At 40.0% G+C, this 23,316-nt stretch overlaps 1 protein-coding gene across 4 annotated transcripts in view; it reads left to right on the plus strand.

Annotated features, from left to right (window-relative positions):
- The window catches only part of LOC133491734 (cell adhesion molecule 2-like), a 286,042-nt gene that overhangs the window by 223,545 nt on the left and 39,181 nt on the right, over positions 1 to 23,316 (plus strand). For all 4 annotated transcript variants that reach the window (XM_061803280.1, XM_061803281.1, XM_061803279.1 and 1 more), the window contains 3 exons: positions 1,238 to 1,387; positions 16,634 to 16,786; positions 19,604 to 19,741. In XM_061803280.1, the coding sequence (XP_061659264.1) occupies positions 1,238 to 1,387; positions 16,634 to 16,786; positions 19,604 to 19,741 (441 nt within the window). Of the gene's footprint in view, positions 1 to 1,237; positions 1,388 to 16,633; positions 16,787 to 19,603; positions 19,742 to 23,316 lie in introns of those variants that run through there.

Here is a 23,316-nt window from a genome sequence, read left to right on the forward strand (position 1 = left end):
AGTGTTAAGTTGGGCGAAAAAAATGAAGCAAAATTAAGCGAGGTGCAGTGAGGAAGCAATAAAGAGCGCAAGGACAGCAGTGGGTAGCTGGTAAATCATAGGGGCAGAGCACGCCTCATGCAAAAACTTCCATGAATAAAACATATTTTTCTCCTCCCAAAGCTCCGATCCATTTGCCCCCTCCTCGTCTTGCCTCTCTATCTTTTCCGTGCATGATTAACCTTGGGAGGCCTTAATCAACGCTGGAAATGACCCGTGCTCTTTGACTTACACTCCTCTCCTTTCCTCCTTCACCTCCTCCCAACAATCCCCCACTTCCCCCTTCAGTTTCCCACACAAGCTCAATTTGTGCATTTGTTTATCTTACCTGGGCTATCAATGAAAAAGTCTGACTTCTGCTCACTTTAAACAAGGACTTTGAATCACTTTGAGGGTTTCATTTAATTTGAATGTGCTAGTTTTCCAAATAAATTACTCATTTCTTTCCCCTATGTGTTTTTTTTTCTTTATGATCCTCTCCTGGGGGGGTTAAGATGAGAGTTAAGTCAGGAATGAATAATCTTCCTAACCTAAGCCTTTATTCACACAGCCTTTAAAGCCCATCCTCTGGGGATGGGAACAGGGATAGATTTATGGTTATTTTTATTTACTTGTTCCCTCCCTCGGAATACACACAAATATAACGCATATACGAGCAGAACGGCGCACCTCCGCCTCATAGCTCTGAGGTTGGAGGTTAGATTCCTGACTCTGGCTTTCCTCCCACATTAAAAAAATAAAATAAAATAAACAACCTCATGAGGTTGAGGTCATAGATGCGTGGACAACACATGTGCAGCCAAGCAGCAGCTGTCCATTGTGCTGAAAACCTACAAACCTCTCCATGGTGCTGAAAGCTTGACTTTGCAATTCGAGTGAAACCTGTAAAAGGAGAGTTTTCTCACGTCTCGGTTTTTCTGTCATAGCGCCACCCACACATGCACACAAGTCCTCAGGGATCAACTTTTAATTTGTTTTTCTCCGTGTAGCAAGGTTTCAGTGTTGCTACTGCAGGCTAAATGCACCCCGTGATCTACTATGCAGCGGTCCAATTCAGGACGTGCCAAAATGTGTTTTATATACACACCCAACACCTTAGTGTGTTTACATAACATGATCTAATCAAGTCGACGCAATGAACCATGTGGACCCATTTAACAAATGAAGTGTCTTGTGTTCCATTTTCTCTGTGTTTCAGGCGTCAGCGGTCAGCATCCTCTGGTTCAGAATGTCACCGTGACAGAAGGCGGGACGGCCAACATGACATGTCGTGTGGAGTACAACGACAACACCTCCCTCCAGTGGTCGAACCCAGCACAGCAAACTCTCTACTTTGGCGACAAGAAAGGTGAGTTGACACGAGCTAGGAACTTGTGTGGGTGGGGTCAGTTTGTGTGTGTTTGGCACACATGAACACCAAACCTATATTGAGACAACAAGTACACCACACAAGTTTTGTTTTGTTTGTTTCTCCTCACTCCTTCCATGCATTGTTTATTTTTAGTGAGACCTAAGCAGCCAAATGCGTCATAATGTTTGAAAAACATGTTTTGTGTCTCTCAAGTGAGTGCGCTCATCTGTAAATATTTAATGATATAAAAACTAAAGGAATTACACGTTGCTGCTGTGTAGTCAGTGTACATCAACTGACAGTATCCCTTCAAAAGAATGCAGTACACATCATCTAAACCAAAGGCGAGTACACCCCCTTGGTGAAAATTGTAACATTTTGCCCAAATAGATTTCCTGTATCAGTTGTTGCTCATGTGCAGGATACACTTGATCTTTGCCAAGCTGCTGTGCCTCCCCCTGGAGTCCACTTGCAACCCCCAGGGGAAGGCCGCCTCACTCTTTAAGCAGTGCTGGTCTAGATCTCGTCTTAAGTCTTCATCTAATGAATGGTGTTGCTGTTGCAGCACCAAATGAGACCCGAGCATGAATTGTTGTTGACTGTCAGTCTGCATGTTAAAAGCTGCAAGCCCACAAATGAGCTCCATTTGCCGACTCAAATTGGGAGACACACAAACGGCGTTCTCCCATCATTTTCAAACCCCGTCATATTTGCACAACATGCCTTTCAAAACCCTAAATTAACCTTGGCTCCAATCCGGTTAGCTGAACTCAAGTGGTTTGAATTCCTGCAAATAAATGTGGGCATGGCACAAAGTCGCCAGCTTTTTTAATAGCTAATAAGCACAAAGGTTGATTTTTGACCTTTTACTCCCTCTTCAGTTAAGTCCCCGTAAAGAGGATTCATGGATGTTATTTTGTGGGTTCAAGTCTACTGACTGATTACGCGCCGTGGCGTCTCTCGGCACCATTAGTGGAGTGTAATAGAGTATGAATCACACTCTCTTGTAAGTGTCCGGATTAAGCACGTATGGGATTTACACTTCTTCCATTATCCCTTCTCTCTGCCCACTGGCTCACTCGTCTGTTTGTGTGTGTGTGTGTGCGTGTGTGCGTTTGTGTGCGTCGGCACTTTTTTGTCCAAGTGACTGCATGCACAAGCGAATTTCCGACCGGTTCCGTCAGAGCGGCCGTAAAAGGCAGCCCTGAACATCAAATTCAACAGCGGATGTGCTCTGCAGGTTTTTCCCGTATCGCGCCGGGAGGGGTTGAGCTTGAGGGTGTATTCGTGGCATTTCCAATGCAGAGCTGTGCCAGATTGGAAATGAAAAAGCACCCAAAGACTTTCCTATTATCAGCAGAGCTACTACTGAGACTCCGGAATTGCATGGCAGTTTTTTTGTTTGTTTGTTTGTTTGTTTGTTTATTTGTTTCTGTTTTGTCTAAGGGGTTTTGCCCCATGTGCTGGTGGTGGTTTGTCTTGCTCGACGTGACATTTCCAAGCACATGCTGATGGGCGCGCTGAGATGCTGAGTGTTTCCAAAGTGCTACTGGCGGTGTAAGAAGATGTCTGAGCTGCAAACGCCTGTGAGCACAGGCGCTTGCAGATTAATGTTGCTTCTGCCTGCTGGGAGGAAGATGAGGATTAGGAGCAGACACACTTTTGCTCAAATACACAACCCCGGTGTGACTTCCCGTGTATACTTAGCTGCAATTCTTTTGTCCATTACGACAGCAAATAGCATAATAATAACAATTTGTAACTGCACCTGTCAATCACATTTGTATCTTTATTTGAGGGTGGAGGTGGCTGAGGGGTTAATATTTTGTTTATGCACTCATGACTAACAAAGTAAAACATTGCGAGTTTGCAATGAAATTTGGATGAGACAAACTGTTGACTTAGGTCTTTGCTCATGTTTCAAACCAAAGTAAACGAGTAAGGTTGTCTCAAGTATAATTACGTGTGGCGGCACGGTGGTTCAGCTGGGAAAGCGTTGGCCTGACAGTTCTGAGGTCCTGTGTTCAATTCTGGACCTGCCTGTGTGGAGTTTGCATGTTCTCCCTGTGCCTGCGTGGGTTTTCTCTAGGTTCTCCGGTTTCCTCCCACATCCCAGAAACATGCAACATTAATTGGACAATCTAAATTGCCCCTAGGTGTGATTGTGAGTGTGGCTGTTTGTCTTGATCTGCCCTGCGATTGGCTCGCAACCAGTTCAGGGTGTACCCAGCCTCCTGCCCGTTGACAGCGGGGAGAGCCTCCAGCACTCCCCGCGACCCATGTGAGGATAAGCGTCTGAGAAAATGGATGGCTGGATAATGTTTGAGGAATAGTTCAACAGTCATCAACTTACGTGCTCAACAGATTGTGTTCTAAATCCTGTTTTCAATACACAGTTTTGACAGCATGAAAATAGGTGCATGTCATTATGTCAAAAAGGTTTTCATCAGGCCACTACCAATTCTACTAGATATTTGCAACTGAAAACAAATGCCACCAATAGCAGAAGCCTTCAACTGTCCCTCATACGTTAAAATGCATACACATGTAAATACACTGGAATAGATGTCAGAGAAGTATGGATCTATCCAAACTGCAAATTAGCATTGCAGTTTGTGACCTTGCTCAAGGGTAGCAATGACATGGCTCACGGGCCAACTGCTATTGCTTCAGAAATCCTATTCTTTTGATACTTTACTCTGTGGTGTTTCTTGCAGTCTTAGTTAGTATTCTGATTATTTTTGCTCCCTTGTAGGCCTCGAACCTGCAATTTTCTGTTCCTCATAGTGTTCACTTTTATTGTGACACTAAAGAAACAAAGCTGAAGTTTTAACAAAAATACTTTTGTTGTGGTGTGTGCCAGAAATCTGCTGGTTTGGGGGAAATAAAAGTACCCCCCCAAAAAGATAGATAGATAGATAGATAGATAGATAGATAGATAGATAGATAGATAGATAGATAGATAGATAGATAGATAGATAGATAGATAGATAGATAGATAGATAGATAGATAGATAGATATAGATAGATAGATAGATAGATAGATAGATAGATAGATAGATAGATAGATAGATAGATAGATAGATAGATAGATAGATAGATAGATAGATAGATAGATAGATAGATAGATTCCCTGTGAGACAGTTCTATGGTGGAAAATATTTTACCCATGGCAGAGATCACGCGAGAGTAGCCAAAATGGTTCCAGTCTTGAGAAATATGAGACGCATTGGAAGAAGCCCATACTTAGTGTCATTCCTGTCAGCCAAGGACAGAAAATTGAGGCTTCTATTCACACAGACTCATCAAAATTGGACAATTGAAGTTTGAAAACACATTTTCTAGTCTGTCTAGTCTGAGTTTCAATTTGTGCTGGGACATTTGGATGAAAATTTGCCATAAACAACAAAAGGCATTGAAGAAGTGATGTGGTAATAGTTTGGGTGATTATTTTGGCCGCTTTATGACCCATTTGTACCAATTGTAAAATGGTTTAGAGGCAACAGAAGTGCCCTAATATTCTTTGTAACCAGAGGGAACCATCATATGAGGGCAAATTCCCACAACAAAACTCAAATGGGGTTTTTGAACGTTACAATTGTCAAACAATGCGTTAGCAAGGGAGACTTTTGTCACCAATATTTTCCCAACAAATTTGCAGGAACTCGTTAAGACAATCAAACCATGATGCCATTTTCATCTCAAGGAAAATGAGAACAACTCCAGACATTATGGGCATCGAGGTAATAGTCTCTTCCGAGTCTTGAAATCATCCTTGTTTTCAAAGCAGAGTTAATATTTCAAACTGTTTTACAGCAGTGAGACTGATTTTCCAGTCCCGTAAAATCTTCGGCTCTGTGACAATATAAGAATTGGACCTAGCAAAACAAAGAGTGGACTCATTTTTTTAACACATTCACTGCCGTTGACACCTTGAGAAGTCAAATATCCATGTTAACAGTGACTGGATTTTTCCATTGTGTAGTAATAGAACATGAGTTGGTTTGACCAAACAAACAGGTAGATGACACCCCCCAAAAGAAAATTTGCTTTAAAAAAAAAAAAAAAAGAAAAAAATTTCAAGAATGTGACACACGCATTCTACTTCCTACCTCGACACATACTCTGTGTATCCCATACTAAATTTGCCTGACTTCTGTTCCTCTCCCTACTAACTGACATGACAAGACGAGATTCACCATCTAATCTATATCTTCTACGTGAATTTCACAAAACAATTCTACATTAACAATCAGGAAACCAATTTAAAAAAAAACAACTTATCACCTATTCTTGATTTCTTTGAATAAGAGCGAGGATAATCACTAGAAAATCATATTCAGAAAAAAATGGGCATTAGAAGCAACTAACAAATCAAGCAAGTAGACCTTGTAATCAAAAAATCAAAGTTGGATTTCAATCGACAAAGCTATATTGTCAGGTACATCCTCTATGAAATGTAAGATCTGCGTCATATATATTGGTTCCTTAAAGGCAGATATTGTGATGAACGCCTCCGCAAGTCCCGGGACCTTTTACTTTCGCCGTTGTTTTTAATGTCACAATTGACGTTCACCTCGAAGACACTCAGACGGATGCAAGAGACTCCTCTTGTCACTCGTCCTTGCTGAACGCTCCGACGACTGCAAAGGGTTGTTTGAATTTCAAATAAGTCATTGGCACAAAAGTAGGCACTTTGTCCTCCCCATCACGACACCACTGAGGGACTTAATCTGTGCCTCGGCAGAAAAAGCGAGATGAGCACCGGGCAAGAGGGATTCTCTCTTTTATACCCCTCAAAAGAGGCCAATATCCTTTTACAAATTGCCCTTTTGGTTTCATGAAACGCAGGACTTGATAATAGCTTCAGTTCGTGGAAGGCGACGTTTTTGTATGATCTGTAATTACAATATCTTCATTGCTCCCGTAGCATCGGAAACCGATGTCTAATTACTTTTCCAGGAATTATTTGCAGGCATCTTTAGCGCTCACATTCTGTATGGGTGTGAGGCATGACTAAGGTAGAACGTTAAGACCATATATTCAGTATGTCATTTACTATCCTCTTTCTTTCATTTCCAAAACATTATAATTGCTTTTTCAATTTGAAGTGTCGCCCCCTTGATAGACTGTTTGTAATTTGGATTGACCAGCCTTCGACGCACTGTTAAATTACTTTTGTGCTCATAATTAGTAGAGCAGAACATATAAAGACAAGCAATCACCAGACACTTTAATATACTTTGCTAACACCATAACCTGTCTTTTAATCACCAGAACTGCCTTCTTTTTTATGTCTACAATGGAAGCTCCAATGTAGAAAACCAGTGATGTTAAACCAAGATATACGGGAATACTGATTTACGGGCACAAAATGTTAGTGCTTGACACAGTAATTGATTAAGTCGGTGTTTCCCTCCCTTTATTGTCCCAAGGCACCAATTTTACATAAGAAAAGCCTCATGTCACAGTTTATACACGCATACACACTCACAGAATTCTGAAATAACAATGACCCTGTCTCAATGTCTCAATTGTACATTCTCGCATCAAATGGAAGATCAATAATTGTTCTGTCACTATATATCACTGCTGTTAATAGATAAGCCAAGATATGTTAAAGATTAATTAATTAATTTTAAAAAAAGCACTGGAGTGCTGAAGCCTAACCCAGCTAACATTGGGTGAAAGGTGGAATACTCCGTATTGTTGTTGCAATTCTCAGATACTGACACATCTGAGGTGTCCATCACTCAGTTAGGATCTGTTAGATATTTTTTTTTCTTTTTTTGTGTGCATCACTGTAAAAAGTCAGTTCAAACACATGTAGAGACAAACACCACCAGCTTCGTCTGTGCCCTCGTCTGGATTTGGGGAATTTTGTCTGCCCTTTGTGAAGCATAAAACTCATCCAGTTTGAGAGTGTAACTTCTCTTTTAAGACAGTATCACATTGGACATCAATCAGTTCCACCTGCAGCTCCCGTAGAGCTGTTTCAGGGACTTGTGTGACCGAATCTCAGATGGGAGTTTGTCAGATAAAGGTGTTTTGCTGAGCCTGCAAGCTCGAGTTTAACTGCTGAGGTGGAGCCATTAGTTCCTGCATTGATTGGAGGCTAGCATCATCAGCATGCTTGGTTGAAAAGTCATGGATGATGTTATATTCCTCCAAAACCACAATGCCATTCATCCATCCATTTTCTTCACCGCTTATCCTCATGAGGGTCGCGGGGCTATACCAGCTGTCAACGGGCAGGAGGCGGGGGACACCCTGAACTGGTTGCCAGCCAATTGACCCCTCCGTACAGGGCACTTAACCACGCCTCCTGAAGTCACGTCACCCCACTGTTGCGACCTCAGAAAGTCAAGAGTGAAATTGTCCAATTTACCAGCTGATTTTTCACTCGCATGCTTACCGAATAGTGAAATATCGTTGAAGAGCAGACAGCAGGGCTTCAAGTATTTCAGCGAGGGGTATTTCAATGCTATTTCCATGCATATCGACGGAGAAACCATTGATATTAGCGCGAGATCTTTCCAGAGTCGGAGGAAGACCGAGAAGCCACATAATATAACATATTATAACCCAAAGATGAATTCGTCATTGACAGTTTGTAATTCTCGTATTATTTTTGGAATGTGGGAGGAAATCGGAGTACCCAGGGGAAACCCTCACAGGCACGGGGAGAACATGCAGACTCCACACAGGCGGGTCTGGGATTGAACCCGGCACCTCAGAACTATGAGACCAATGCTTTACCAGCTGAGCCACCGTGCTGCCCGAAACCTCTATGGTTTCTTAAAAAATTTGACCTCCAGCTTTTGACTGAACTTCAGTTAAAAAAGTGTTTAGGAGTCCATTCGATATAACACTCATAAACTCATCTCCACTCCCCCCACGGTTACCTTGGAAAAGTAATTTACTTACGTTACTGATTACGTGATTTTAAAAGTAACTAAGTTAGAAAAGAAAATGAGCTTTGAACTTACTTTGAGCGGCTGCCAAATGGTAGGAATATCACTTATCCACACTTCAAAAAAAGCCTTAGCTTAACTGTACCCATTACTTGGTAATGTATGCCAGACAATTTACATCTATCAATAACTTCAATATTAATGTTAATTCACAAACTTTGTGCAGAGTTGACATGACAAACAGTACAGTAAGTACCTAAACATAAACAAATACACTATTCTCCGTACACTTTTCTAAAAACGTTTAATAGGTAGTTGGTTGTCGATTGTGGTCCCTGAAGGCAACTCTGGGTGTGCATTTGTGTGTACGTGTAGGTAAATGTGAAAGTGAGTGGCAGTTTGATATTCGGGGCATACAAACGGACACATAGACAATTTTGCTCCCACTGCTGTAATTTTGATGCAAAAAGCGAGAAAAGGTGATAACATTGCACAGCTGTTTAAGTACCAAAGCTGTGAGGGATTGACAGTGGGAAGAAGCACTTACTTAGGAGACGTCAGTCAGGCAGCGCGTTAAACCAGCTCAGAGTTCAGAGTACAAGTTGAAACTTCTCACTTTTATTGTAGATATTATTTAAGTATTGTAAGTCCTCCAGTGACAGTCTTTAACCTCAGTGACCCACAATGCATTCTGCACTTAACACGAGAGTAAAAACTGTTTTGTTTTGTGAATTAAAAAAAAAGTAACAACAATCAAATTAACTTTTTACAAAGGAAAATAAAAAAAGTGTGGCGATAGTGTAGTGTAATTGTTCATTTCTTTGAACTTTTTTGCAAATCATCCCTCCATTTACTTGGCAGCTGATCCTCACAAGGGTCACGGGAGTGCTGGAGCCAATCTCAGTTGTCATCGGGGAGGAGGCGGGGTAGATCCTGAAGTGGTTCCAAGCAATTCCAATTGCCGGGCACGTAGAGACAAACAACAGTCACACTCCAAAATATAACTAATGGCAATTTAGAGTGTCCGATTAATGTCTCATGTTGTTGGGATGTGGGAGGACACTGGAGTGTCCGGAGAATACGCAGGGTCAGGGAGAACATGCAAACTCCACACAGGCGAAGCCGGGATTTGAACCCCGGTCCTCAGAACTGTGAGCCCAACGCTGCAACCAGTTCTTCCACCGGGATGCCTTTTTGTAAATCATTTCAGCAGTTTGAAAATTTCAACAGAAAAAGTTCAAAAAGTCAGTGACCGTACATCGTAATGTCAGTATCATACAATATTTGTACAGGAGGCATTTATTTTCATTTATGAAAGCGTTACTTGAATTGAAAAATTGCAATGAATGTGTCCTCCATCCCCACAGGCGGATTGGATTGGATTGTTTTCGAGACGCTTGGTGCAGCGGTTCATTCATATGATTGGGTCACGTACCCCAATATCTGCAGTTTCTGTTCATACTAAAGTCACTGGAGTGGTCGTTAACTTGAGTATTTTAAGGGTTAATGTTAATAAAACTGCCGTTGGATATCAATTTCATTTCCACCGGTGTCACCTGCTGACTGATTGAATTGGGTCAAATATTAATATTGTTACAGGTGAGCAGCGAAGGGGCAAGAGCTAATTTTCAAGCTCTTCTATGAACATGAAACTAGCGCAGATGGCCCAAATCAATTTAGTTTCTGATGATGTATGTACGTCCACCTTTGCACATGCGTGTTGTACGTTGCATGCCAAACTTCTCCAGAATGCAGCAATGGAAGCTTTGAAGCATTCCCAGAAGCTGTGCCGGAGCAATTTAGGGAATAAGCTTGTGAAGGTTTTCCAAAGTAAAAACAAAATAAATAAAAAATCCTGAGACTTTTTTTTTAGTCCTATTAAAAAGACTGCACTTCCCCACCCCACCCCCCACCACACACACACACACACACACACAAAAACTCAATCATAAAGGAAAAGATCAACTTTAAAGACAGGTGTTTTTTTTCCCATCTTTTCATTTCAGGCCAAATATTGTTAAAGCTGTTTGCTCTGATAGAAAAAAAAATTCCTGTAAATCATAAATCTCTGAAGAGCCTTAACAATTCCCCTTCCTCCAAAACAAGGACCATAAAACACGAAGAAAGGGGGGTAAAAAAGAGGAAAAGGGAAAGGTGATGTGGGTCTCTGTGGGATAAAAGGCAAAGAATTAAGGAGGCATTTTATGAGAGTTTTCAGCTCTCACCTGTGAAAGACACAGGCAAACTTTTTCTTCGACCTTCAACAATCTGCTTTCTTGTTCTCCTCCGGTCACCTGTGTGCACCTCTGCATATTATATGATATTCAGCTTTTGTTTCACTAAAGCCTTTTTCTTTTGGCTTTTGTTTGCAACACAATTAAAAGAGACGTGCTTCTTAGGAGTTTCTCCAGCAGGATGAAGTGAAAAGGAGTTCAAGATCTTGTAAGATCTAACCATTTGCAAGCAGTAGAGAAAAATACCTGAGGCCAACAAAAATAATTAGCTTTCACTTAAAGGCCTCCACATGAATTATTCTCTTCTTGGGGGAAACTTCTGGAGCTCAAGCATTACTTCAGACTTAGTTTTCTACCAGATTTAAACATATCTTGCAGTGGAGTGCCAGTGCTGAAAATCTCAGCGTGTATTCAAAGTTATGTTCAAATGTACTTGGTTCCTTTTTGACCCAGGCACACCGCAGCTACAATGTTCTATAGGAATTAGTTGTCAATATTTTGCAGCATTCTAATAATATCATTAAAGTTTGCATTTGGAGGAGAATTGACATACTGTACATACAGCAATTGCAGTAAACAGTGAGATATGCAATTTGCAGTTGATCAGCAGTACCTTTTTCCCAGCACTGCACCGATTTCACACACAGACATATTTTGACGGACTATCTTTGAAACAAATCACCATATTACGCCGTTATAATGGAGAGACATTACCTCATTCCTAACACCATTCATTTGGTTTTTAATTAAATTGTTCATAATAATAATAATGCCGTGACTTTCTCCCCTTTACTGTAATATGCCAACGTTATCAGCACATCCAGCCAGTTCTGTCTGCTGGTCTCTTATTAATATTACTGTGGATGGACTGTGTAGCAATACACCAACATTGCGCCACATACATTTCAATGAAGATGCAATGCTCAAAAGATATATTGGGCATCCTCCGTGTGAACGGCTCTGTCAGTCTGCCCTGTGATTGCCTGAGGGTGGATGTAGTATGCCTTTTGCCCAAAGTCATTTTACACAGGTTTCAGCCCCCCCACGATCCTGATGAGGACAAGCAGTACAGCAACCAGATGGATGGAAAATTGAATGATTCGCCTTTTTAAAGCCGTAGGGCAACAAAGTGTATATTGTCAAAAAGCTTAATTGATACTCGTGGCACAAATATGGTTTTCATGGAGCCGCAAGGAACACATGTTGTACATGTGAAATTGTGAAAATCATAACGCTCCAAAGCAGTTGTTTTATCTCCCGCTGCGATCCGAGGGCAAAAATTCCACATGATCTCCGACAATGAACTATCACACTGACTCACTTCTAAGGAGGACTATTCCAAGAACTGTTAATGGTGACGTCCCACTGAACTGTCACTGGAAGAAAATGAAATCTCCGTAGGCCAATTATGATATGAAACACTGCCCAATCTTTACATTGTTAAAACATCACCTTGCCTCTAAAAAGACAACAGGGGTGGAGAAACATCTGAGATGCAGATTGTACATTATTCAATAAACATTCCTTTCTGTTTGCATCACTCTCCCGCCCTCGTCCGCTCTTTCGAATGCACGCCGCCGCCATCCGCGGCCCACAGAGTCAAGTCCCCCTGATGAGTTGTTGACAAGAAAAAGAGAGCCGTCGCTTCTAGACGTCTGCGGGCTGGATGTATATTCAGAAATTTGCACTTTTCTCATTATAAAACTGTGTCAGCTGAATGAGCAAACACCTGCCAGGATTCTATACGGATACGTGCGCTCCCTGGAGAGATGAAGGCAGGGGATGGGATGCCGGGGATGAGAGGAAAGGGCAAGGGGAGGAAAAGGTTGTCGAGCGAATGTGCAAACACGATAGGCTGAAAGCAAGTGAATTTAGACTACAAGCTCTTTGCTAATGGATGCATGTTCTCCATACGGTTAAAGCGCAATCCTAATGTACCAAAACAATTATCTGCGTGGTCATATTTTTACTCACCTGCTGCTTTTAATGGTACTCAGTTGATGTGCAACCAGTGGAGGAGGGGGGGCTTGGGGGGCTTTTCTGGGCTAGCTTCCACTGTGTAGTTTTCTACTTTTTGGGCACAAACAAAAGAAAAATGATTGCCTGTTTTCTAGTCTGGTTCACAATCCAAGTGTTGTGAATTTGGACGATCATTGAACAGTTTGGTGGTCCGGTGTCACTGTGCATGAGAGGATAATAGTCATCGCAGTGGAGCAGCCATCATTATTTTGGGCACCCAACGACAAGATCAAGACCCATAGTGCTGTTTCTTTGTCTGTGTGTGTGTGTGTGTGTGTGTGTGTGTGTGTGTGTGTGTGTGTGTGTGTGTGTGTGTGTGTGTGTGTGTGTGTGTGTTTTAAAGCCCTTATCTGTTAAAAGGTTGGCAAGCTGGGAACGCACAACAAAGCACCATCACAAAAAACTTGTTTGGAACTCTGCGGGCCGGAGAAATATTTTTTTTTAATTTGGGAAGTATTGTCATAAAAAATATATCTGCTTTTTCTATCACATCTAGCGTATCTCAGAATGTATTGGGTATTTTTTTTTTTATTTTTTAGGCAACCAGAAACCGTGAGTCCTCTAAGGTTCCGCATAATCTTTTCTTAAATGCTGGCCGGCCTCGCATTTGTTTGGATTCTTGTGCAGTTTTTCCCACCGGATTTCAGAAAAATGAAAAATATATATCCAGTGTTATGCAAGTCATCATAAAAACGTCATTAATTTTACAAGCAATGTTTTAAATTTTGGCATCCAAGGTTGACAGTAACAAGTGGAAAACAAAAATTGCTAAGGAGCTAATTTACTAACATCCCATTTAGTAGGCGCTAAATTGCATGTTCACTCAATCTAACAGATTGCGCTCTGTTGGCAGCAGGTGTAAAAGTGGTGAAGATTATCGTAATCAAAAGAGGGTTTTACGCTGCAGGTTGCTCGGTGGTTGTCGCTATGGCAAATTTAGGAGAGCACAAAGGAAGGTTTGAATTGGAAATGTTAGTTCAAGACAAATATTGACAGAAAAGAAATTTTGGGCTCTGATCTTTGTGACTAAGCCAGCAAGCACATAAAAGCTACGTTTGAATCAGTTTTACTTACCATCAGCCATCCCAATTAATCTCTAGTTTGATAAAATGCTTGCACATGCTGAATCTATGTACTGCATTTATGTGTATTCCTCCCAGATCGCACAAAATGACAACGACGTCCTCCTTTCTCATTAATATGTACATGCGAATTGAGTCCAATAGTTGATTTTGCAGCTCCAATCCTGGCTGTGCCATGTTGGTAGATCAGCAGCCGCATTTCTTTGAACCACCAATCAAGTCTGCATAATATATAAAGCCCCAGCTTTTTAAAAAATTGAATGTGTTACTCTATACTCTTCTCTGTGTGTGTTGAAATGTCACAAAAAATAAATCAAATAAAACACAAAAATCCAAACAAACAAACACAAGCGAAGTGATTTTTTTTTTTTTTTTTTAGTCCACAAGAACCTCAGCACCTTTGTTTTGCAGTTTCATTAAATACATTTACAAGTCACAACATTAGATGCAACCTAGCTTTTCTGGTAATTGCTGAGCATTTTTTCGACTTCTTTGCAACTCCAGTGTGACACTTTCGATTGCATTTTTAGAGATCTGTTGATATATAATACCTTTGCAGACGTTGAATCCGCTAACTTAAATGTATCACTGCGTATTCACATCATGGTGTCCTTCTGTGTTGCTGATTTTCAAGCTGGCTGAACATCCACCATAAGGATAGAAATGCCACTTCTGATGCTAAAAGCAAACAAGACATCTTTGACCTTCTCGCACAGCTTCTCGCTAACAAGAAATCTTTTCTCTCCATGACTACAGCTTTTTTTTTCTTTTTTTAATACAGATAAATCACCTCTGTTCAGTCGCTGCTGTGTGTGGTGTCTGATGAGAGAAAATGTTTTGGATGTCAGCCATTTATTGTCAGATCCAGGAGGGATCACATAAATAATCAAGTCAGTATCGTGCTGCATCTAGTTTGGTCAAAATCTACCACAGCAGCTCTGTCTTAAATAGTCAAAGTGACAGAAAATTATTCAAACATCTTATGTACTCATCTATGTTTTGTTTAAATCTATCAATCTTGCAGCCATGCACCAATTCCTAATTTTGGACAGATCTAATTTTGGCCTTTGTGTCAAGCACAAATGATGTGTGGAAACATTAGTGTTTGTGTGTGGCGGGGGGGTCTGCCTGAACTACACTGCTTTTTCATAGAGACCCCCCCCCCCAAAAAAAAACATGCTACCGTAAAATGATAGCGATGTAGTTCCACATTCCTTTCACCCCTTATAACAGCATTTTATGAATTATTCTTTAGCAATTTAACAAATAGCAGAGCGTCTCTCTTTTTCTAGTCTCATGCATTTTGTGCAAAAGCAGACCTCCTCAAATAAATGCCACACAAATAAATGGAGCCTATGGTGAATCTTTGAGAAAATACTATATGTAATGTATATTCAGTTGCATTCAATATTTTTAAACAATAATACCTACCATTCTTAGTAAGATGCAATGCAGTCTTCGACAGTGATCTCACTCGATTGTGCAAATACACCTAATGATGAGACTGGCGCTTATAAATAATTATTAATTATTTCGCACAAGAAAACATGCTGATTGTTGAAGACATTGTTTCTCCTATAAAGAAAGTGTTTATTTTTTATAACTAATTAAACTAAAGTGTTTTTTATGTATGTATACATACATATATAGAGATTTTCCTGGCACCATAATCCATTAACAAGGATGATTTCATGGGCAAATTGTGGATTTGATGCTCCTCGCATTTCTAAATCCAGCCTCAATCCCCCCTCGTGAGGAAAGTGATCCAGCTGTTTTTGGGCATGACAACAAACCACATTTATGTGGCTATGAGCACTGAACCAAACGCATCAACTCCCTTCCGTGTTTAATGAATTGACTAAGACTCGATCCAAATCATGAGCATTGACTATATTCTCTACACATTTTATCGTGGTCAATGTCACAGGGGAGTTGAAGCCTGCCCCCACTATGTTAACTACTACACGACTAGTTTATATGTGGAATAGTGTGTGGGGGTGGAAGTAAAATCATTGCATGTGTCATTTTGCCTGATTTTTACAGACAAACCCATTGTCAGCTGGATTGTGGCATGATAAAAGTTTTTTGGGGGGCTTTTTTTTTTCCATGTTTATTTCACAGTTGTAATGATCCAGGTTGTTTCTGAAGTCATGTACGTTGTCTACTTTGAAAGCTCTTCCAACAAACCGTCTAATTTCACCCAATCCATTTCAGTTCCCACATGTTGCTAAAGTCTCATTAGAGCTCTTTCACAGCCTCTTATTGCTTTATTGATTTCCATTCATGTCTTTTGGAGGATGCATCTTCATATAAGTAGAACTTTGTTCAAAGACGTCGGGAAGACAATGCACCGGATTCGTTTTCTGCAGTTTTGTCTTGTCACATTTGAGGTGATTTGAGAATATATACGGTATTTTGCAAAGTTTTTACGCCATATCTAGGTTTGTTGTATTAAATACCTTTGTTGCAGCAGTCATCTTGAAAAGAAAGAATAGCAATAGTAAAAGAAATAGGGGGATAGTGAATGTGCTAAGAAGAAACTATTTAAGTGAGGATCAGGATTCAGGTGACACTCCAAGAATAATGTTTTTTTTTACTCAATATGCCCTCATTTCCCGACACCAGAATCCCAATGGCACACCTCCTCTTTAAACCATCCACAATGAGCCAGTGGCTTGCTAGCTAAATAACAAAACAATACAAACAAACAACAACAAAAAAACATACAAACAAACATAAGCAGGATTTGGCACAATTTGTTAACAGTTGAGCCTTGGCGGAGGTAGTAAATCGGTCCCAAAGTGACATAGCCTAGAAAAATGTGTATTTGCTTTTCTCTCCATTTCCTGGTATTCAAAATGCTCCAAAACATGCAAAACTCAGGTTGGGGTGGTCATTTCATTGTCTTTTTTTTTCCCCCCATCAATTCCAGCTTCCAACTGAAATGAATGCCAAAAAGGAGATGACAATGTCTCTTTTTGTGTCTCCGTACAGCTTTGAGGGACCACCGAATCGGGCTGATCCGTGCATCGTGGTCAGAATTGACCATCAGCATCCATGATGTCACGCTCTCAGATGAGGGCATGTACACCTGCTCTCTCTTCACCATGCCCATCAAAATAGCCAAAGCCTACCTGACAGTCCTCGGTGAGTTATAACGCACTCTACGTTCAATCTCCTTGCTGTTTTTATTCAATAATAGATACAGTAAATTAATCTTTTAGTAGTAAAACCTTCTCTGGGTGTTTTCCAGAAACGTAAACAGAAACAAGCACTAAACACTTTTTAGATATTCATGATATACATTCAAGCCTACAGTGACGATATCTTTGCTATGCATTGCTCTTGCTCTCTCTCTGTATATGATATGTTTAGGCCTGCCATGGATCCATATTTTTTAGAACTAAATATCTTCCCCAAAATGTTCATGATAAACAATAGTATCATTGATGATGTTTTTTTTTTTTATTCCACTGCACCGATGACATGAGACACTGCAATCACAACAAGAACAAGTAAATAAAAAGTCGTGTGTGTAAGTAAAGAGAGAAGGTTGTACATGTTCAAACAAAGTGCTCAGGAAATATAAAAAGGTAGAATTTCCACTTTTGTGTTTAGTATCTTGACACAAAAGTGGAGTCAAACAATTTTGCATATTTTAATTGAACAAATCTTGACAACTGAAGCGTTTTAGAGGTTGTTTTGGTTCATAATGACCTTCCAGATCCAGTATATGCACTTTTAAGAAGTGCTCCCTGTGGGGACTGATAAGTACAAACAAAAATGACACAGGTCATTTCATTTTAAGCGCCGTCTGTTCCAAATGTTTTCTTGATTCATCAGTCATTTTCTGATCTTCCTCCATCTTTCACAAAACTTCTTTTTTGGCTATGGTGTGGGTCCGTCTGGGACTGTCACTGAGTCTCTCGCTCTCTCACACACACACACACACACACACACACACACACAAATGTAGGTAACAATTCTGTCCATCTGTGCATCGATGGACGCAGATTGCGCTTGTTTAGTGCGTCTGTGCGCATTTTTCTGCGTCTCAGACGCAGACGCACATCGAAGGCGATTCGTGTGGGCATGCTCCCTGATTGGCAGGCGAAGCAAATGTATGGCACCAAAAAATGCAAATTGTGTTTACAAAACTTAAAGTTCAAAACTTTAAAGTTCAAAGCTTTATAATGACCAAATATGTTCATGCAGCTATGACACTTCCTGTCTGTGTTTGTTTTGCTAATAGGACAAACACATTTAGTATGCTTAAAAATGGGATGCGACTTATCCCAACCAAGCCCCCCCCCTACGCGCACACACACAGACATACACACAAAGCCATTTTACTAATGTTTGTGATCCTCATCCTGCACAAACATTGTCTCATTTCTCGCCACTCGCCATATTATCTCGCCAATTAGTTTTTGCTAATGGTAATAGCTGTGCTCGTGCATTCCAGGACCATTAGCTGTCTGTCTTTGTTAACAAGCATTCTGAGAATTACAGAAATTAAATGGGATTGCTCAGTGGGGATACAGAAAAAAAAATTTTTTTTGGAACACTGAGCAATGGTTAACGAATGGTATGCACCAATGTTTTAGGATGCTGGGTGGACAAAAAAACCCATTATTTGTAATTACTGAGACCAGACTGAACATGAAATAACTTCATGTGGTCTAAAATGGTGATTTAGTACTGATCAATCTTAGATTATGAAATAACATTCAAGTTTGATTATGTTTTTATGCAAATATTTAAGATTGCTCTCTTCTATTCACTCATTTTAAACACTTATCCATAATTATTATTTTATCTCTTCATCCTGCCACTTCCAAACAACCATTCATCCTCACAATCACACCACCATTAATCAAACGTTCCAGGTTTTGGAAGTGGAAACAAAAAAAGTACGCAGAAAAGAATATATTGATTTTTAATTGTCATAAAGGTAGCGAAATTGAATTTACATCTTTATTATTTGTGTGTATTTTTTTAAAAGATGTACAATGCTTTAATAATGTTTGTGCCCATGCATTTTAATTGGATCATTTTGAAGTATTTTTTTGTAATTTTCAATATTTAGGCACAATGTTTCTGTTCAATTGGTACATAGTTTTACAGTTTGCTTTGAATGTGAAACCACTTACACTGATCCTACTGTCTGTCTACGTTCCACTTCTTCTCACATTGTTCTTCTCTTAACACTCCTTATTGAGGGCAGTCCTATATTTTTTAGGAAAAACAGACAAAAAAACTAAAAGCCAAGTGCTAACTTTTAGATGCTAGTTGAAATTAAGTTGTGTTTGGAGGTGTGTTTTCCCCAAAATATTCATTAAATTATAAACTGTACCAACTTGTGTGTTGCCTTTGGAGGTTCCACTGTCTTCTGAAGACGCGAAGTAAATTCCATAAGAAAGTATAAAAAAAAAACACAAAGAGCAACTTTCAGGGCCCTTTAAGAATTCAAAGACCAGGCGACGTAGCAGACAAGGCCAGACTGAGTCAATGTCACTAAGTGACAGAGCTTTCAATCTCTCTGCTTGAAGCTGATTTATTGCTCACTGACAAAGGAGGATCCACTCAAAGCAGGCATTAGAATAGCGCAGTAACAAATGCTTAAAATCTAGTGCAAGCACTGAACTTTTCTATAAAGCTACGACTTCATACTGCACAACCCAGACCTAGGAAAACAGACCAGATCACGTTTAACACAACAGATCCGTTCCACTCTTATCCACAATTGATGAAAATCTGCAATATGGAGAGACCAGAGACTTTTACCCCTTTCACATACTTCAAAACACGCAAGATTTGTCACTCGCTCGCTTGCACAGTTCTCACGTCAAGGCAAAGCTGATTTTAGGTGGTATGATGATATTATACTTTTTTTTTTTTTTTTTTTTTTTAGGGGGGAGGGGGGTACTGGGCGTTGTGCGTGACTTCCCCTCCATCTTTCAGGTGTGCCAGAGAAGCCCAAGATCGAGGGCCTGATGAAGCCCGCTTTGGAGGGCGACCACATCACTCTGACCTGCATGACTCATGGCAGTAAGCCTGCTGCCGACTTGCGCTGGTTCAGAAATGAGAAGGAGGTCAAAGGTATGTGTCTTTACTGCGGCTATATCTCTGGCTGTTAAAATCTTTGTCATTAGAGAAAAAAAAAATTTACCACCAAAATATATCAAGATTCATTGTCATTTGTTCAGATTTTTGTCAAAACAAGGTTTGTGTGTATGGAACATGAAAACTTCATTTTAAAAACTCTAGGCCTCAACCTTTAAAAAATACATGTAATGTCTTATAAAGCACATGCATGCATACGTATTTTCAATACATTTTATCCCTTCAGTTGTTTTTTTTTTTTTGTCTCTTGTGGGGGGGTGGGGTGCAAGTATGTTTAAAATGTATTAAGAAAGTGTGATCACTGGAAAAATAAAGTTTCTGTTTGCACTTATGCCGTTTGCAGGGATTTATAGCATCTCAGGTGCGCTTCACGGGGGCTTTATGGCAGCTCAAGGGGCCCTTAGTGGGGGCTTGGCTCCCACTGGCTCCTGCACAATACAAACCTTGTTGATTATATTTTCCCATACAATCTGACCAATTATTGAGAGCTGGTTTGGACATATGATCTTCAAAACAGACACAATTAACCTCTGAAATATTTTGTCATGAATGACATGATTGACGTTTTTGTGGAAAATCTCAATAGACAGACATTATTTTATGTTATTGGAACAAAATTAAAAATGTTATAATTCTTATTTTCCACCGGTTGTGGCCTATCACAAAATTACATCTTCAGTGGGTGAACATGGGAGTTTTCGTCGTAATTTCTAGCTCTGCAGTGAGAGAGAGAACTGCGTGAGTAAAATAAAGTATTCGAGTAAGTAGGAATCTTAATCGCAATTTCTTCCATCTTCACTTGTAGCAGCACTTTGGTTGCACTGTTCATTGGCTGCAGCATTTGTCACTTCTTATCAGAGTCAAGCATAGATGTACGTCATGCAGCTCCTCGAGAGAGTACGCCCTGTTTTTCAACCATGTCAAAACAATGCCACTGCGCATTGTAGACTATGAAGCCGTTTATAGCCGGTTGCCACGGGAGAGCTTTGTCTCCCCGCCACTGCACTGTTTCTTCCCTCTCCAGCTCAGGCTTAGCCTGCCATTTCGACCGCGGCGTCCCAGGGTTCAGATAAGCAACGAGATTGCATCAGATCAATGTTGGTGTCAAGCGGACGTCATTACACATTTCCATGTAATTAACCAGTCTGGAGACATTCACACATCTTCTGAAGCCTTCACTCACAAGCGTCTAATCTTGTTGCATTTTTTTGTCCCCCTTTTTTTTCAATAATTTATCCATAACTGTAATGGTCAATTAAAGTACCATTGTTATTAAGAATTAACTAGGATTTCAATGCATTTCTTTTTTTTGTTTTGGAGTTAAAAAAAAATACATATGTTTCAGGTCCGGAACATGTATTATGGCTAATTAAATGTTCATAAACTAACACTGCCACCCACAAATTGTGGCAAAATACTGTATATACAGTAGTTTTTTTAATAAAGCATTTCCACCATATTTGTGGAGAGTGTTACAACAACAACCCCAAATTATATTATTTTCTTTCTTTTTGGATTTTCAATATAATTTCCATCTATAGTTTCATGTGAACACATTTGTCCTAAAGCAAATTCTACTTTTTAAATTATCTTTAAGAGCAGGATCATGTAATTCCTCAAATAGTGACATGGGACTGTTTGATGGTTGGGGTGAAGCCTACATTTGTATATTTAAAAAAATAATTACAAAAACTTGGAATATTTAAAGCATATGTTTTCCATATAATAATTTGTCAAGCTCCCCTGAACATAAACATTAATACATAATTGTCGTCCAGTGACACGTCAAAGTCTACTGGAGCACTATTGCATCAAAACCTTTTACAAAATCTAACATCAGCTTTAACCCCCCCGAAAAATGACATTACAGTATAGCATCCAGTTATCGATGGGTTCATTAAGATTTATTGCAATGAACATTTAAATGATTCAGTGCTGCTGTTTTGGTTAGCAACAGGGAACATTTCAGTTTATACCTATGTTTTTTTCTTGTGTAGGGGGAAGGGGAAGGTGAAGGGACTTGAAATAGGGAAATAGGAAAGTGTTTATCTGATGAAGGCATTTCCAATAATTAATTCTTATATTGGAAGTATTGACAATAATCAGAGGATATTTTGCATTCAGACTCATTTTTATTTCCCCATTGGTAATTATTACCTTCCCCTGTGGTCCACTAATGAGTGAAACCCCCCAACCCCGCACAATTGTCTCTTGAATTACTATCGAAGGTTAACAAATGCAGACACTCTAAAATGTTCTAAGTGCTTCACAAAGAAGGTCAGATAATATTATGAATTCCTGTAATGTTGCATGCAAGCAGCTCTTATCCTCTATCTTCTTCCACGTATTTTATATTTATATATTCTACTTTGTGACAACCGTCGCCTGTCTTTCTGTGAATGTTCTGTGCTGCTTCACAAACTCTATTAAAACATTTTTGAAAGCTTTCAAAACAGGAGGCAGTTTTCATTAAAAGAACAAAAACAACAGCATCAGTACCTCGTGGCCGTTTTTCTCCTGGTAAAAGAAATTGGTGCCTCAACAGAAACTACCTTGAGACATTATACAAATGTCAGATTAGAAGATTGCTGTCTGCTTCACTATTGGAGTCATCAAGAATTTCGATCGGCGCGATGTTTCAGCTCACATTGGGCGTCTGCCATCACGCCGATTTTTTTTCGCTGAGCTTAAGCTGCGACAGCTCAGCCTGCTATCTGGCACGAGGGCTTCCCCTGGTCCAGATAAGCCGACAGATAAGATCAAATCAGTGCTTGTTTTCTGCACGGTTTCAAGCAAACGCCACTGCAGATTTCCATTTAAAGACCTGTGCTCAGGAGATATTAACTTCACAATATTTCCTCTTTACTTACAGTGGAGGCTCTAAAATGTAATGCTCGCTTTCTTTACAAATGGAATGCACCCAACACTAAAAAAAACAGAATCGTCATTGAGGAAACTGAGCAGGTTAACTAATACTGTAGGTCAAGACTCGGGTGTCTACCTGCATGTCACAGAGAAAGCAATATATTGAGAAGAAAAATTTACATATTCTGGAACTGAGAAGGTTTGAAAGAGGGGTGAAGTAGATCACCTACCTGAGAGTTGAGAATTCAGCTCTCTCACATACAATGCCGCACCATCATCCATTCCAAAGAGAGTCGGTAAATTAGCCTAAAACACATAAACAGGACACAGACACTTTAGGCTTTCAGGTGCCTCGACCACCATTGTTGCAACTGAATGGAATATTAATTAGGATGAATTCATTCAAGTGATGTTGGCTGGCAGAAAGAAACTTCTCTATCATGGATCTTAACTGTCTTTTGCATCCCACAATAGAGAAACCATTCCTGGTTGGGGTGTGCCTCTAACTTCGAGGATAAATATTTGTGTTTTCACATCAACCTTAAGGCTAGAGCTGTCCTCTTTAGACTTGTGCGTGAACTGACAAAGCCTGCTCAGAGAAGCGGTTAAAAAGTCCAGTTGCTATCAATTCAGTGACCTGAAAATATCCATTGAAAGTGACGTGAATTACTTTCAACTCGCATTCA

This window comes from Syngnathoides biaculeatus, chromosome 18 (assembly GCF_019802595.1).
Source record: "Syngnathoides biaculeatus isolate LvHL_M chromosome 18, ASM1980259v1, whole genome shotgun sequence".
Taxonomy (NCBI): Eukaryota; Metazoa; Chordata; class Actinopteri; order Syngnathiformes; family Syngnathidae; genus Syngnathoides; species Syngnathoides biaculeatus.